The 17,092-nt window shown below is 41.3% G+C and overlaps 1 protein-coding gene and 1 long non-coding RNA gene across 14 annotated transcripts in view; one reads left to right on the top strand and one right to left on the bottom strand.

The window, feature by feature from the left end:
- Positions 1-17,092, top strand: part of ZNF385D (zinc finger protein 385D) — a 609,973-nt gene that overhangs the window by 485,153 nt on the left and 107,728 nt on the right. For 7 of the 12 annotated variants that reach the window (XM_080974820.1, XM_080974826.1, XM_080974827.1 and 4 more), the window contains one exon: positions 8,973-9,110. The exons of 3 other annotated variants lie outside the window; for them this stretch is intronic. In XM_080974820.1, the coding sequence (XP_080830946.1) occupies positions 8,973-9,110 (138 nt within the window). The remainder of the gene's footprint in view (positions 1-8,972; positions 9,111-17,092) is intronic. 2 more of the 12 variants (XM_080974830.1, XM_080974825.1) reach the window with 1 other exon arrangement.
- Positions 3,344-17,092, bottom strand: part of LOC308459574 — a 133,932-nt gene continuing 120,183 nt past the window's right edge. For both annotated transcript variants that reach the window (XR_013978172.1, XR_013978173.1), the window contains 2 exons: positions 5,345-5,442; positions 3,344-4,192 (listed from right to left, as the gene is read on the bottom strand). This is a non-coding gene — a long non-coding RNA (uncharacterized lncRNA). The remainder of the gene's footprint in view (positions 4,193-5,344; positions 5,443-17,092) is intronic.

Below are 17,092 nucleotides of genomic sequence, written 5' to 3'. Positions count from 1 at the left end.
TTAAAAATTTTTTAATAAAGCATTTAAGTAATGTTTTAATCAGCTGGAGTTTACAGCTTTTGTTTTAATAGTGCCTGGCTGGAAAAGATCAATGGTTATTTTATTCTGTAAAATCTTTACTGGATGGCATAATAAGCATCAGTCTTAAAATCTGCAGTTTAAATATGGATGGTGGTTATTAACCTGTTCTTTAAAAGCTGCAATTAGTCAAAAGCAACCGCTTAAAGAAATGACTTAATTACTCCAAGCAGAAAGGTTAAAAGAGTAAAAACTGGGGTGGGGGTGAGTGGGAAACCACAGTGTAGTTGTTGCTGAGACAAGCATATGCACAGTCTATTTTTCATTTTTGTAAAAAAAGAAACAAGTGGATGTTCTTTATGCTTTACAGTTTAATTTGTATAAATATAATTGTTTGTGGACTATAAACGTCCAGAGACTGCACAGAAATAGCTTAGGGGGCCACAGTCCTAGCTGGAACAGGGGTTGGTGGCAAGTCATTTAGGACCATTCTTATTTACCAATTTCACTGTGGCCGGGGGAGGCCCAGGTTAAATGGGATACCATCCAGAAAACCTCTTTCATTGCATTCAGATGATTGTGCAAAACTCCAGGACTTCACACTCTTTCTCATTTCACACAGGAAGTCCTTATTTTGTGTCAGATGCTAATATAAGAATATAAGAACTAGCTGGATCATGTGGTCTGGCATGCTGTTTTCGCAGTGGCTGAACTCGCCCCTCTGTTTCAAGAGTGGCTTGTCAAAAGACGGGGTGGCATGTTTTCTGATTCTAAAGTTAAACTATACAGTGGTACCTCGGGTTAAGTACTTAATTCTGGAGGTCCGTTCTTAACCTAAAACTGTTCTTTACCTGAAACACCACTTTAGCTAATGGGGCCTCCTGCTGCTGCCACGCCGCCGGAGTATGATTTCTGTTCTCATCCTGAAGCAAAGTTCTTAACCTGAGGTAATATTTCTGGGTTAGCGGAGTATGTAACCTGAAGCGTATGTAACCTGAGGTACCACTGTACTTGAGATGCTTACTGCATTGCCCTCTGGTTTAGGGCTTATGTGACATCAAGGCCCCTTCAGCAGAAACCCTAAGTCCCAAAATCAAGCACACGGACTTTGGAGTTCTAGTAAATAGCAAAGTAGATCCTGCAGGCCCAGAATCTGCCCACCTCTGAGAGAGAGATATGCCTGAGATGTGTATTAGTCTGCATCTCAAAATTACTTGAAATATTTAAGCATCTTCTCTTCCCACTGGCATGATCCGTGGTTGTTTGAGTTCCTCAAGTGACACATCGTTAGGAACACATTCATCTTGAGTCCCTTCCTGGTGTGAACTAAATAAAATATGTCTGTATTGTCTACCCTGCAGCGATCATATGTACACAGTGGGAGACAGACATATATAATAGAAGAGAAATTTAGAATTCCAGACCTTGTACAACTCAGTTCGCAAAAAAATTTGAAGAATCGGATACAGGTATCCAAGTACAGAATGCCAATAGTGAAGGGTGTGTGTGTGTGTGTGTGTGTGTGTGTGTGTGTGAATCACTGATTGACTCTTTAGAATTAATGAAAGTGGAGTTTGGATTATTCCCTTATTGTCACTTCCATGTACAGTGGTACCTCGGGTTAAGAACTTAATTCGTTTTGGAGGTCTGTTCTTAACCTGAAACTGTTCTTAACCTGAGGTACCACTTTAGCTAATGGGGCCTCCCGCTGCTGCCGCACGATTTCTGTTCTCATCCTGAAGCAAAGTTCTTAACCTGAGCTACTGTTTCTGGGTTAGTGGAGTCTGTAACCTGAAGCGTCTGTAACCCGAGGTACCACTGTATTTAAAATGCTTAAATGTGGTGATTGATATTGACAGTGAAGCAGTTCATGATAGGTGATCTAAATGGCGACATACTTTATTAAAATCAGATTGTATTTAGAATACATTATTTACATTATTTGAATGTTAACTATACATATTTGAACTTTTAGTAAGTTTTGTGTTGTAATTTTCATAGTAACATTTCAGAGGGATTTTCATTTTCATTTTAAATATGAGAAGCAATGGCTGCTTCCCACCTATATTCAGTGCTATTTTTCTAGAAAAAACAGGTGCCAGAGCTCACTATGGGTGTTATGTACTGAAGTTCTCACCCAGGGCCAGCAGGGGGATACTGTAGATAGTTATTCAAATGAAGGATCGAAAGGGACATTCAGTGATTGGATAGTTTTAGAAAGTTGTTACAGTAACGTTGTACTGGAGCTCTATATAAGCAGGCTGACTGAACCCTTCAGTTCAGTTCTGTTCTGGCCTGTGAATAAACAAGAGATGTTTGAAGAATCACTGTGTCGTCTGATATGTTCACCCACAACTTAACAATGAACTTCTCCCTTGTTCTCTTAGAATGGCAATGGCGCCTGCCTGAGAGTTGCCAGAACTGAGTTCTGGCTGGGGGAAAAAAAAGCCCTGCCTATATCACAGATATTTCTATTAGCACTGAATCCACACAGTAGTTGTAAACATTCTGTATCAATCGTAACATATGTAATTTCTGTACCTGCCCTTTATATGTTTTCTACCTAGCACCCTCTTAAGTTTTTTACTACCATGGCTTCCAAGCACATTTTGAAGGGAGGGAAAGTAATCATTGCAATGACATTTATAGAAAAGCAATTTGGCTACACCTGTGAGAGAAACTGCTATGGTGGCATTTACATAAGGTCGTTCCATCTCATAGCCATGGAATACAAACAATAGGGTATTCTGAAGATTTATTTATAAAGAATAATTCGGTTGTGTGCTTCTAGTGATAGCACCCTGGATGGTTTTTCAAGTACAATTCAAAGAGCTGATGACATAGTTGAAATGACACCTTTGATACTGTTACTTGCAGGGTGTACCCAGGCAATGTGCTGCTTTAAAGTGACATGCATTCACTGAGAATAAAACCCGAATAAAACTCGAAATGAACCCTGCTGCTGTTTGTAGAATTCAGATAAGATTTATAGAGATATACAAAACATTTATATTACTTCAAAGATGCAAAGAAGTTGCCAATCATCTAATGTAGAAAAATGTAATTTATTAAAACTGCTATTAAAGGTAAAGGTAAAGGAACCCCTGACCGTTAGGTACAGTCATGACCGACTCTGGGGTTGCGACGCTCATCTCGCTTTATTGGCCGAGGGAGCCAGCGTACAGCTTCCGGGTCATGTGGCCAGCATGACTAAGCCGCTTCTGGCAAACCAGAGCAGCACACGGAAATGCCGTTTACCTTTCCGCCGGAGCGGTACCTATTTATCTACTTGCACTTTGACGTGCTTTTGAACTGCTAGGTTGGCAGGAGCAGGGACTGAGCAACAGGAGCTCACCCTGTCATGGGGATTCGAACCGCCAACCTTGCGATCGGCAAGCCCTAGTCTCTGTGGTTTAACCCACAGCACCACCCACGTCCCAAAACTGCTATTAGTTTCCTAATTAGATGGGAGGTGAGTCAGTGTGGTCTAGTCACTAGGGTTATGATTAGGGAGCTATGATTAGGGAGACCTGGAGGCAAATCTCCAGTTAGCCCTGAAACTCAGCCATGGCCTGTTGCTGGCATCCTTCTGTCTCAAGAGACAATGGAGTGTTCCTCCAGGGGTAAAGTCAAACTGCTGTGTTAGCAGCACTGAAGTGACCTCTCTGGGGCGCAAGCCTGGGCAGTGTGTAGGAAGGTCCTGGGGTGCCCAGATGACAAGACCCTCCTCACAGCCTTGCTGATGTGGTCCAAAGCATACAAGGTGTAGAAGGCACCATCCAGCTGTCTTAGGGACTCCACTCTGGATTTGTGTAGGGTTTGCTCTTTAGCCTTTTCTTCTCCCTATCCTGCAGGGCAGCAGAGGATTAGGGTTGGAGTTTTCCTTCTCTTGGATGGGCTACTTTCCCAGGTTGCTAAATTTGTATACTGCTCTTCATCTGTAGATCTCAGGGCGGTTCACAGCATAGAAATACAAGATAAAAACACAACATACATAATAAAAACAAGGACAAGACAAACCAATAGCCCCCTCCCCTTGCCCACTCTCTTTAATGTACCTCAGAGTTCTTGTGAGGATAAAATGTATGTCATCAGCTCACTGGAGCATGGATATATAATACATGAAATAAAAGTTTTTCAGCATGCCAGTATTGGTGCCAGTGTTGCTAAGATTCTGAAATGAAAAGCAAAGCCAAAGGAACACTGCCAAATCCAATCATAGCAGTGTTGTCCAACACACTGCAGCGTTGGAACAGGGTTGCACAGGCAGTATAAGGTAACATGAAAGAGAAATGTCTAAAGGATTAAAAAAGGAAACACACACAATAAAGTAGATCCAGAGAAAGAAAAGCATAGGATGAAGATGGACAGGCATTTTCTGTAGTGTCAGAATTTGGGTAAGCAGCTTTAAACCATATTTTCCTGGTTTCAGCATCATGAGAAACTGTGGTTCAGCATTCCACAATATATTTCTCAAAGATAGCCATGTGGCTCAGGAGAGGGTGACAGAATGTGTGCTCCCACAGATTGCTTGCCCCACCTGCTGCTCCTCTCACTGCTGCTCTCTCCTTCCTTCCACCTCACTATGTGTCAGAGGCGGCCACAGGTAATTCCATGCATCATGCTGAGAAAGGGGTCCTTTCTGAGAGAAAAATTAAAGGCAAGATCACCCAAAGTGCCAGCACCACTTTGCAACAATGGTGGCAAATTCCTGTAAAGAACCAACGAAGTTCAAAGATCCTTGGGAGCAAAGCAGCGCCCCTGGTGGAGAGGAAGCAGCAGTTAGAGGAGCGGGAGGACTGGGAGAAGGACCAACAGTAATGGTGGTTCTGGGAGGCGGTGAATGTTTGCTGTCTAAGGCACTCCCAGTGTCGTTTCCTGGGTCTGCAGATAGGTGTACCAAATGAAGGAGGGGAGAGGTGCATGGCCACAAATCATGGACAAACATTTTAAGATCTGAACCAGATTATGCACTGTGTACAGAAGCGTTTGTTCTCAGAGCAGAAAAACCGCTTCGGCCACACTTAGATGAACACCTGTTACCCCTAGACTTTTATTTTCAAGCCAATGAGTTGCTCTAATAGAAACGGCTTGTAAAATTGGTTTGAAATGGCCGTTTCCCCACTTGTACATGACGAGAGTGCTTGGTGTCTTCCTTTTTGCACCCCTTTGTATAATGATCCTGTGTAGATGTAGCTCTTGGTTTCAGCCAGTTGTGGGTATGGGTAAACGATACTTGTAATTTTAGAAGCTATCCCAATCCATTTAGAAGGTGTATTTCATTACTCTGATTTCATGCAGTGCCTTGGGGGCCAAGGAGGCATACCTGTATATAAATACAAGCCCAGAAGAAGTAGCTCCAGATGTCTTTCCATCCTCAAACATGATGAAAGTAAGTCTTCAATAGCAATAGTCCACAGATCTCTGTTGGTAAAACAATGTCAGAGCATGACCAGCAATTCAGAAAACTCAGGTGAACAATCTCAACTTGTTTCCTTGTCTGCTCTTGAACTACCTTAGCACCCCTCCCTTTAGACATCAAAAGATACAGGTAGATGAGTGGCTTAGAGGTTCATGGTGAAACAGAGTGCTGTTTCTTTAACTTCTCTCAACCAAGGGGCAAGGCTTCTTCACTCATAAAGTCTGAGTAAACGTATGAAGGCTCAGTAGGGTTCTGTGTCATTCTGTTCTCTTGGAACCATCCTGGTTTCTGTATATTTTGATTCTCCCACCTGATTTCCATCAGTCTACTGACTTGCTACCTTCTTCCATGTATATGTCCATGTTAACCTTGTATTAGATATCTTTGCAGTTGATAACTGAAGCCCCAGGTGAAACACCTGTGGGCCCCACTCCTCCATGACAGGCAGCAGTAATATGCAGTATTTTAAGCCAGTCCATTCAGTTCACAATGTGTATATATTTACATGATTTAACATACACAAGTGAATAATGGCTAGATTTCTTGCTCTGTTGGAAATACGGCAATCTTAGTTCTATGAGTCAACAAAACTGAATCACCTCCTGTGGGCTGTGGCTGTTGTGAGGAACAAAGGGGGGTGGATTGTAAATGACTATGTAGACTAAAATAGTGCTGTAAAATTATTCATATTGGTTTAAAAAGTGCCTTAATTATGTTATATTTATGAAAGCTCAGGTAACAAATTACACCTTTGCTTACAAAGCCATACAAAATTCTGAGTATGTGCAAGTTCAGCCATGGCTTTGGATAAAAGAAGGGAAAACCTGCTGGAACTTAAGCCATCCTATTTAGTGTTGCAGGAAAGTAAATGCAATGTGACACATTTGGAAGAAACTTTTTTCTGCCTCCTTCTGCCCAATCTGTTCATTGTTGTTGTTGGAGGAATGTTGGCTTGAAATCTAATTCCTTTTTTTTTTTTTGTCTAATCTCCAGAGGCAAAAATATGAAATTATTCCACTTGTTCTTGGAACTTATCTCAAAACTGCACAAATAGAGCTCCATTTTTTTCTTTGGGAGAAGAAAAAGAGTTGCTTTTTACAAAGAGAATGAAAAAATAATAAGAATAATAAAAACGGCTTTTTGGACAGAAAGTGGTTGTTGTGTACCACAGAACAAAGGATCACACAATTGTTGTGGTCTTGAATACATTGACTTTTGAAAAAAGGAAAGCACCCAAAGAAATAAGTAGGAAATCCCTAGTAAACAGCACAGAGCAAAATGTTCAAAGTGTGTAAGTGCCTGGCAGTTATGAGCAATGATGAAAACCAGTGGGATTTTAGGGAGCAGAGAACTGGTGGCTCACTTTGAAAATGTTATTTAGCCTATTGCTAAGATTACTGCTTTTAATCTTCCTCAGCAAGGCAAACACTCATTCGAGCAAATGGAGGTTGCTAACAAAGCCCTCTAAGTATCAAAGCCTCCAACTGTGTAAAAGTGGAAGTTATAAAAATGCAGATTGTTCTTACTAAGAGCAGCACCTAAAATACAATGCTGCATGTATTTGTAGTACACAGACCTCATATCCTCCAACATTTCGCCAATGAAACTAGGGACGTCCTCCTCTTCCTCCCCTTCTTCTATTTATTAATACCCCATCCATTTGATTGGGTTGCCCCAGCCACTCTGGGAGGCTTCCAACATATATTAAAACATTATAAAACATTAAACACTTAAACATTTAAAAACTTCCCTATACAAGGCTGCCTATCTCCTTGGCTCAGGGTCGCATAACTCCATAGGCTCCAACATTAATCCAATTAAAATAGGGACGTCCTAAGGAAAATCGGGACATTCCAGGATCAAATCAGAAACTGGGACGGTTTCTATAAATCCGGGGCTGTCCCTGGAAAATAGGGACACTTGGAGGGTCTGAGACCTCTGTTTCAGAAAAGTCAGGCCTGCCAACTGAAATGAGAGACTGTTTCAACTGAGCAAGAGAGTGAATGTTGTTTGTTCACAGTATTTTGTTGGCACTGAAAGGGCTGCATGTATCCCACTCACCTGTGAACAGTCTATGAACAGTTTTGCTCCTTTCATGAATACCTCAAAATGCCCAAAATGGATGCATGCTTTGTATGGGAGTGATAAAATGTTCAGGAAAAGCAATCTTTTCCCATATCCATTTTGCCTCAGCCCTATCAACTTTTAGTACTTATTCCCCATTTCACATTGACCATTTATTCACATTCTCTGTGTTCTTGCCCATCATATCCAGGACACAGATGGATTAATAGTTCAGCATTTCAAGAACCTGAATGGTAGATGCTGAACGGATTGTATGTAATAAATAAATGCTAATATATTTTACTCTGTTAGAAAAATATGCAATCCAATATTGAGGGTGTGGACTTTGTTTTTCCATTTGTGAGCATAATCTACATGCTTATGGTTAAAACATGAAGGCTTAACTTGTTGAAATGCCATAATTCAACAGTAAGGGCTTCTCTAATGGATATAGTATTAGCCACAGATAGTTAAAAATGACACTGAGAATGCATTCAAAATTCAAAGAAACAAATATAAATGAACATGTGACTATATAATGTTCAAAATGAATCTGCTATATTTATATAACTGCATTAAAACATTCATATTGGTTGACTCATCAACACATAAATCTGTGTTATGCTGTATGGTACTTTATAGTTGTAGAGTTTCCATTGTGATCTCTACTTAATTTTAAGCTAGCTATAAGCCAGCTATGTTTGTCTTTTTATAGTGGGAGATTGTTAATCATATTTGCATCAAAGTACAATACCTTTCTTAAAGAATCATACAGTAGAGTCCTTAAGTTGCATTCAAATATAATACAATAAATATGCAAAGGCAATATGGACACAAAGTCTTGCAGTCATAATGTCAAAAAGCATCACCTCTGCTATCTGCCTTGCAAATATTTCTCTCTCTCCTCCTCCCCCACCCCGCAGGATTAGATTAGGAGAATGACAGGGCCTATTCACTGTCATGTAATAGAGTTGAGTAACTCTTGAATTAAATTTACTCTTCCACAACAAGCATTACAAACTGGGAGATAAATGGGATGTTTCTGACATTTTCCCACAAATGCATTTAAAACATAGAGAGATGTGTTTTTTCCTCATATGTTGTTGTCTAAACAAAGCTTTGTTAAAGTGTCTTTCAGAGAATGAAATCCTTTTAAGACAAGGAATATTTTGTAGACTTAGAAGTTAGCACATCAAGTAAGGAACTACAGAATGGGATTTATTAGAGGAAATAAACTGGTGTGCAGTTTATCATTGAAGAAAGGATTGTGGAAATACCATACAATGTATACGCTTTATTAATGAATGCACAACATTTCATCAGAAAGTACATCCCCTTTTCCAGCTCTTTAGATTACAATTAGATGGAGGAAACAGGCATTCTCATGATACGGATTTTTATTTTTCATTCACTGTGTTTCAGAGTTCCAGGAATTTGTGTTCCAACTTTTCTTCCCTTTTCTATATAGTTTCAGAACAAGAACATGCACATCTCTTGGCCACAGTTCTGCAGCTCAGTTTTGTCCAAAAAAATGCCAGGGCTGGCTCTCTGTAGAGAAGATTCAAAAGAGGTAGGGACTAATTTTGGAAGTCTGCTGATTGGAGAAGTAAGTCTGCTTCCTCTGAACAATGTTGTTCTATTTGTAGCTATTAAATAGTCATTGACAGACCCATTTTCCATGAACTTGTCTGAACCTTTTTAAAGCTCGCTGTGGCCATCACAACTTCCTATGGAAATGAATTCCTCAAATTAATTATTGTCTACATAAAGAAATCAAGCACCCGATCAATAAACCTGCTTATCTGTCAATTGAAGTGGAGGAAATTATTGGTCCTCTTCCATTGTCTTTGATGGCACTTGGTCTGCATGAGGAGCCTAGGGTTAAAACATACTTATGCAGATATTTTAACAGCCTTAGTCTCTACAGTCCTATAAGTAATGGAGTTTTTTTGCCTTGTTGAAAGCAGCACTGCTATAATCAGAGGAAGCTGGAGCTTAGCAGACTCTGCATGCCTGCTTTTAGCTGAATACTCTAGAGCAAGCTACCTTTTTAACAGGATATCATCTCCTGACAATTTACTGCTAATATATATTTATACCCTGCTTTAGAGTGATTTATTCAGTGTGGGAAGAAATAGCCGCAGCCAGGTTTTATGTCCTGCACTAATCTGTGTCAAAATAGCTGAACTAAAAGGCCAATGTAGGTCAGAAACGAAAGGGAAAGAATCATAAAACATATTCAGGGATGATGTGACACCTATCAGATCTTTATATTACCAAATAATTAATGATATGTAAAGAGAATGGCTGAAAGTATCTTATTCTTTCATCCTCAAAACTCTAGAATTTGGGGCACTGATGAAATTCAGAACAGCCTAAATTTATGGTTTGGAATAGGTAAGAGGAATCATTCCTTATATTAGACAAAATTAGCTGCAAAAGAATCTGAGGAACATTGGGATTATAGTGGGATTACAGTGGTACCTCGGGTTACAGACGCTTCAAGTTACAGACTCCACTAACCCAGAAATAGTACCTCGGGTTAAGAACTTTGCTTCAGGATGAGAACAGAAATCGTGCGGCGGCAGTGGGGGGAGGTCCCATTAGCTAAAGTGGTACCTCAGGTTAAGAACAGTTTCAAGTTAAGAATGGACCTCCAGAACGAATTTAGTTCTTAACCAGAGGCACCACTGTATAGACTCTCGAAACAAGAAGGGCCAATAAATTTATCCAGTGGGTTAAAGGAAAGGCTAATATTCAGGGCCACTTGTCCATGTGATGTGCAAGAGAAATTCATTTGAATTACAATATGGTAATCGGTGAGACCTGAACTCTGTCTTTAACACTGAGCACCTCATGCTTGATCATGTGTTTGGTACCAATTGGTCTAATCAAGACTAATGGTAAAGTGCCTGTGGCAACCCTTCAAAGCCTGTTGAAGATCTTTTTTTATTATTCAGACAGATAGGCCTTCCCAAAGAGCTGGTACCAGCCATGCCTATGTCAGTTTTGCAAAACAGTAGAATAATGTTTTATAATGTTTTTACAGTATAGGCTTTTCCCATCATCCTTGATTTTATAAAACGGTTGTACTTAATCTTCAATTTTAAAAAAATATGGAGCAAGCATTTTTGCAAATAATAAATATGAGAAGCAATATAGAGTAATATAATAATATAATGTAGAGTATATAATTATAGTAATATAATACTGTATAGAGTAATTCAATATGAGAATACACCCTGTTTTTTAAGTCTTTTTATCCGTAATATGCTAAAAATGGCAGCAGCCCCCTCAAAATAACCTTCCATTTGGAGATCAACTGGAAACTTCAGCATGTTGATTCCATGTGGGAGCCATAATATGAAGCACCAGTTACCGTGTGGATCTTTCCCTTTGTGTAGGGGGATTCCTCAAAATTAACATAGTCTGCAAACCTGAACCAGAGACTCGATGGAACCTCATTCTGAGAATTACACTGTTAAGGGTGCTTTATTTTGTAGCTGTAGCTTGCATAAGTCACCAGTTATAGATTGCCATTGTAACCATAATACTGCAAGGAAGTATTGCCCATAAGAAAGACTTGTGTGTGTTGAGGTTCTGGGAAGGGCTTTCCCATAAATTAATAGCTTTAATCACCATGGTTTATTGTGATGGGAATGAGTGTAGTCTCACTGCAGACTCATGCCCTTCCTCCTCCTCTGCAGGCACAACTGCAAAGAGGTGATAAGAAGCTTAATCTTCTGAGTTTGAGCTAATCAGTTTCACATCGTGTCCAAGCACTTACCTATGGTTTATTGAAGCAAGGCAGTCTCGTAAACCAGGATTCAAAGCTCTCTTTTTCAACCAAATCATGGTCAATAAGAACCAGGTTTTTTTGTTCAGGTAGGTAGCCGTGTTGGTCTGAGGCAATCGAAATAAATATATATATATTTTAAAAATTGTCCAGTAGCAACTAAGTTTGTTCTGGGTATAAGCTTTTATGGTTCAGTTGATATGGCAAGCTGTGATAAATCCAAAAAGAACACCCCCATGGCTATATTAGAAGAGGAGAGAGAAGGGGAGGACATGATCCCCTGGAATGGGGAAGATCAGGGTGGTAAACTATGGTTTATTGTAACACCCAGACATGGATTTACATGTTATAGTTTTAGAGCAAATTGCAGGAACGCTCCCATGACTTGGAAAGCATAATCCCAGAAGTCTAAGTATACCAGAGCTGATGGCTACAGCTGCCTGATTTCATCAGTGTCGCTTATAGCTAAGCTACTGGCAAAGCTTGCTCTTCCATGTATATGGCCTTCCCTCTGAGCAACTTTGGCTATTTTTGAAACAGATATCCAACACCTTTTAAAATATTAATTTAAAATATTGTAGCGACAAGTCAAAGCATGAGAGAAGCTCTGAAAAGCCAGAACTGAAAACTCATGGGAACCAATGGGAGGCTCTCTCTGTTGCCTTAAGCATAACATTATAACTGGCTGCAAAATAGCAAGAGGAGAGAACTTTAAAAAACTGAAATAGACTTGGGAATTGCTCCTGTGGCCTTGTACCTAACACTAAAGCTAATGAAATAGCTCTTGGTTATGCTTAGCACTCTGTGTACATTATAGCACCCTTGTACACAGCAGAAGGGACGCGGGTGGCGCTGTGGGTTAAACCACTGAGCCTAGAACATGCCAATCAGAAGGTCAGCGGTTCGAATCCCCGCAACGGGGTGAGCTCCCGTTGCTCGGTCCCTGCTCCTGCCAACCTAGCAGTTCGAAAGCACGTCAAAGTGCAAGTAGATAAATAGGTACCACTGTGGCGGGAAGGTAAACGGCATTTCCGTGCGCTGCTCTGGTTCGCCAGAAGCGGCTTAGTCATGCTGGCCACATGACCCAGAAGCTGTACGCTGGCTCCCTCGGCCAATAAAGCGAGATGAGTGCTGCAACCCCAGAGTCGGCCACGACTGGACCTAATGGTCAGGGGTCCCTTTACCTTTGCCTTTTACACAGCAGAACTGCTGGCTTGGGGGGGGTGTTTAGTACGTCTTACTAGGAGGTGCTGCAGCAGGGGAAATGAAACAGGCAAGTTGAGTACCATCAGCCCTCTGTTCACATCTGCCAGTTAAAGCAAAACAAAACAAAATTGTGCATGCAGGAGAAGAGTGTGTGGAGGTGTTTAAGTAGTGTGAAATGTTTTGCCCAAATAATTCATACACATAATTTGTTGTTACGGTCAGGGACTTGTATTATGTGGATACAGACCGGATACATTTGGTGCAATTTGTTACTGAAATTCAGTACTGGAAATAGTTAATGCATTTGCAGCCAATTCAAATTGCGTGCCCAGCCACACAGCCCCCAAACCCAGCACACCCGACTATAGAGTGGTAAATGAATGGATGTGACAACTGTCTGGGATTTGAAATGGCCACAACTTTATTGACTCCAGATGTAGGAAGCCTTGGCATAGGGCAGGCATGTCCAAAGTCTGTTTTGGGGGCCTAATGCAGCCTGCCGGTCAGTTTAATCCGGCCCCTGTGGCAGTCTATCTCCTAAAAAAAGCCCTCACGCACGTTCACTTCATCAAATCTGGTCCTCTTTGAAAAAAATTTGGGCACCCCTGGCATAGGCATTGGGTGCGTATCCCTCTCAGTCCTCCTGCTGGAGGACTGAGGCATGACAGGGTCTATTTGAGGGGTGGATCCATCGCAAAACGCAGGTTTACGCAGGTGACCCCCAAACACTGAGAGGATCTCTATGGCACACTAGCCCTACGCAGATGACGCTCCTGGCCAACTGGGTACTGCGCTTGGGGGTCGGCTGGGCTAAATAGATGACGGGCAGACCTGAGGGAAGCCTGCCTCTCTCAGGTCCGCTCGTCCCACCTCACCCCTCTGGGGCTGCCGTGGGTTGGCCCATTTGAATAGATGGGTTTTGGCGGGAACTCGTGAGCCTCCATGGCGGCCAAGGGGGACAGGGAGGCAGGCAAATGTGGTGTGGTATACCAGGAAGGAGAGGAGGTGCCATGTCGGGCCACAACTGCCACTCACCTGGAAGGGCAGTAAGCGGCCATTACTGCTCCCACACTCCACCCACTACCCAATGGAAGCTATTGAGCAGTTCCCTCATGCAAATATTTGTTATCTAACATCCCTTTTTGACACCTGATATTTATTTACATTAAATTTGATGATTTATTTCAGTACCTGACATAAATGGATAATTTAAACACAATTGTTATTTAGTATTTAAATGCATTTGATATTTGGCATGAATAGCATTTGGTTTTTGACAGTACTTATCAGATGCTGTGCAGTGACAATTGACATGCAATGGTATGTAGAATTTTCCAGTAGACATGCAGTTGTACTAAGCAATTTGGCTGTAATTAATAGTCTTTATTTGGTATTTGAAAATATCTATCTGATTAGGATTTAATTATGAATTTGAAAGTTGGTAGCTTGTTTCATGTGATATTCTTCCAGAAACCAAACAGTAAAAATTGCCAAGCTTCTGCCCAAAAGCAAAAGAGTGGCTCTTACTTGTAAGTAACGATGAGATCTTTATTCAGACTAATAGCAGTACAGCCTGGGAAAAGAGGAGTTAGAACCTCCTTTCCCTGTGTGCTGATTAAATCAGCCTCCTCTCCATGTGTTTATTGTTAAATAATCAGGGATTGGCAGCACTGCATTTAGTGTCATGTATAGTTCGTTCCTTCATATAAAAAGTTATAATTAAGTACATTCGTGTCTTGTCTATATTGTTCTACTAATTTCTGCCACACTAATATTTTCCTGATACTTGTGGATATGATTTAATATCTACGTAATCCATATGTATAGGGGCATCACACTCGTCTTAATAGAAAAAAAAGTGATGCAATACTTCTCATTTTAGGCTTTCAGCTGTTTCTTTGGAAGGTGCAAGACAAGAGAAACAGATGCTTGAACAATGCTTCTTGAAGAAATACAATTTTATAATTTTGAATAAAGAGACATGGGGGGGGGGGTGCTTTTCCAAATTGGGGAGTTGGAAGTTGAGTACGAACATTGAGAGTTAGAGGTTGGGTAGGAATTAGCTGCTTTCTTATTTCTATTGTTCTTGCAGAAAACAGCCTAGACGTTCACGTCTTTAGTTTTGCCTAGAACATATATATTTGCCTTTCTATTGTAGCGGGAAGCTGATTGCCTTTTATTTATGTGCTCCTCTATATGGATTAATTGTTGGCTGCAAAAGTAGATGTTTACAAATAGAACATTTTAAACGAAGTTCTAAATGAGAGGTTTTAACTTTAGATAGCTGTTCTCCCACAAACTGTGTAAACAGAGGGTTGGGTTCAGAGGTTCCCTTTCTCTGACAGGAGTCGTCCTTTGATGGAAAGATTCCATTCATCAGAGGAAAGGAATGTTTGGATTCCACTCACTGTAGTCTTTTTACCCCTTCACTAAAATATTACTGTTTTCATCTTTATGTGCTTAGAAATTAGGCAGCGAAAACGTCTGTTCTATTAGCTAAAGCAATTTGGGTTTAGGGATCTCATCTTAGAGCTTTAAAACTGGTCAATGCATTGTTTTCATAACTCCAGTCCTACAAAGCTCACTGTAACTTTCTGAATGCAAGAGGGAAATTGCCAAGGTTCGTTTGGATGGAGTGGGAACTGAATGCATACCAAACTAGTTCATTTTGCAAAGAGGTTGATGTGAACTGGAATTAGCTCATTTTTTGACATCTTGAACCAAAGGTGTACCTTGGCAAAGAATTGTATTGGTGCCCCTGCCAAGAAAAAATCACTTTGCCGCAATAGCCACCTTAGAAATTACTACATTTTATGTGACCCAAGTACCCAAAGCATCCGTGGTGAGGGCAAGGAAGGGTGAAAAGATTTCAAGCCTTAGTGCCATGGTGTGAGAAGGATTGGAAGATTTCCCAGTGCTTGATCTCACTGCGACAGCAGTGGTTTGACGCCACGCACACATACGTAATATGCTGCGTAGTCTGATAGGTGATTTTCACACACACAGCCTGAGCCTGCCTTTTTCAAGGAAATGCAAGACTATATTATCCTCCCTCAAAACAGACATATTTGATGAAGATTTTGGCTTATCCCCATAGTAGGCAATCCTTCTCCAGCATTTGTTCCTGTACAGCCCTTGTTACCCTCCCCCTACCCCCTCCCCCTACTTCCTTCACTTCACTTTTGTTCCCGTATTTGAAATTTAGGTTGTAAACTTGTCAAATGTGTGGAACAGAACTCTGCAGAAATGGCCTCTTAAAATGCTCCACCCTATTTGTAGGCAGAGAAACAGGGAGAGACATTTCATCACAGCTTTTTCCATTGACAGATGAAGTTCTCCATCAGTTTTTTCAGGACTGGGGTCACCTTTAACAGTGACAGTAGCACAACCGCTTTCTTTTCTCCTAACTCCAACCCCCCCAAATGTATTTGTTTAAGCGTAGGACTCAAACCAATGGCTTCAGGTTACAAGAAAGGAGATTCCGGCTAAACATCAGGAAAAAAATTCTGACCATAAGAGCTGTTCCGCAACGGAACGGTCTCCCTCAGGAGGTTGTGGACTCTCCTTCCTTGGAGGTTTTGTAGCAGAGGTTGGATAGCCATCTGTCATGGATGTCTTAGTTGAGATTCCTGCATTGCAGGTGGTTGGACTAGACAATTCTCGGGGTCCCTTCCAACTCTGATTCTATGACATAGTCAAATTGAACATAGAAGAATAAAAAAAAGGAGAAGATGGAAAGATTTTTATAAATACGGGGGAGGGGGAGGATACAATTACAATACAGTGGTACCTCCAGTTGCGGACGGGATCTGTTCCAGAGGTCCAGTCGGATCCTGAGGTTTCCGCAACCTGAGGACCGCTTCTGGGCATGCATGCGTGGCGAAACCCAGTAAAATACTTCTGGGTTTGCCGTGTGCGCATCCCGAAGTTTACGTAACCAGAGGTTCAACTGTACATGCTGTCAGCTCACATTGAGAATACTATAGCCATCAGTAAGGTAAAGGTAAACGGACCCCTGACCATTAGGTCCACTCATGGCCGACTCTGGGGTTGCGGCGCTCATCTCGCTTTATTGGCCGAGGGAGCCGGCGTACAGCTTCTGGGTCATGTGGCCAGCACGACTAAGCCGTTTCTGGCAAACCATAGCAGCGCACGGAAACGCTGTTTACCTTCCCGCCACAGTGGTACCTATTTATCTACTTGCACTTTGACGTGCTTTTGAACTGCTAGGTTGGCAGGAGCAGGGACCTTGCATCTAAATTTAAATGCATAAGGTATAAAATTAAACATTTTTTAAAAAGGTTTTGTTTTGTGTTTTTAAAATTGCTGCTGCTGCTCCAAGTGGTAACAGCAGCAAGTGCATTGGGAACCTGGCCACGATTTTTGCATCCTCCATGATGCCCTGGTGCAAAGGTGCCGGGGGTCAGTAGGGGGTGACGTCCAACACAAAAGAGGATGGAGAACTTTCAGAGAAAATTATGCAAACTTACTTTTTTCTATCTTGAGAGGGGAGAAAAAGAAAAAAATATAGATTCTCTCCTCTCCCTGGGGGAAAAAAAGTGCTCTGGGACATTTCTATGCAACTC

This window comes from Podarcis pityusensis, assembly GCF_964106645.2.
Source record: "Podarcis pityusensis genome assembly, chromosome: 12".
NCBI lineage: Eukaryota > Metazoa > Chordata > Lepidosauria > Squamata > Lacertidae > Podarcis > Podarcis pityusensis.
The sequence above is the reverse complement of the archived record's forward strand: the minus strand, read 5'-3'. Positions and strand labels throughout refer to the sequence as shown.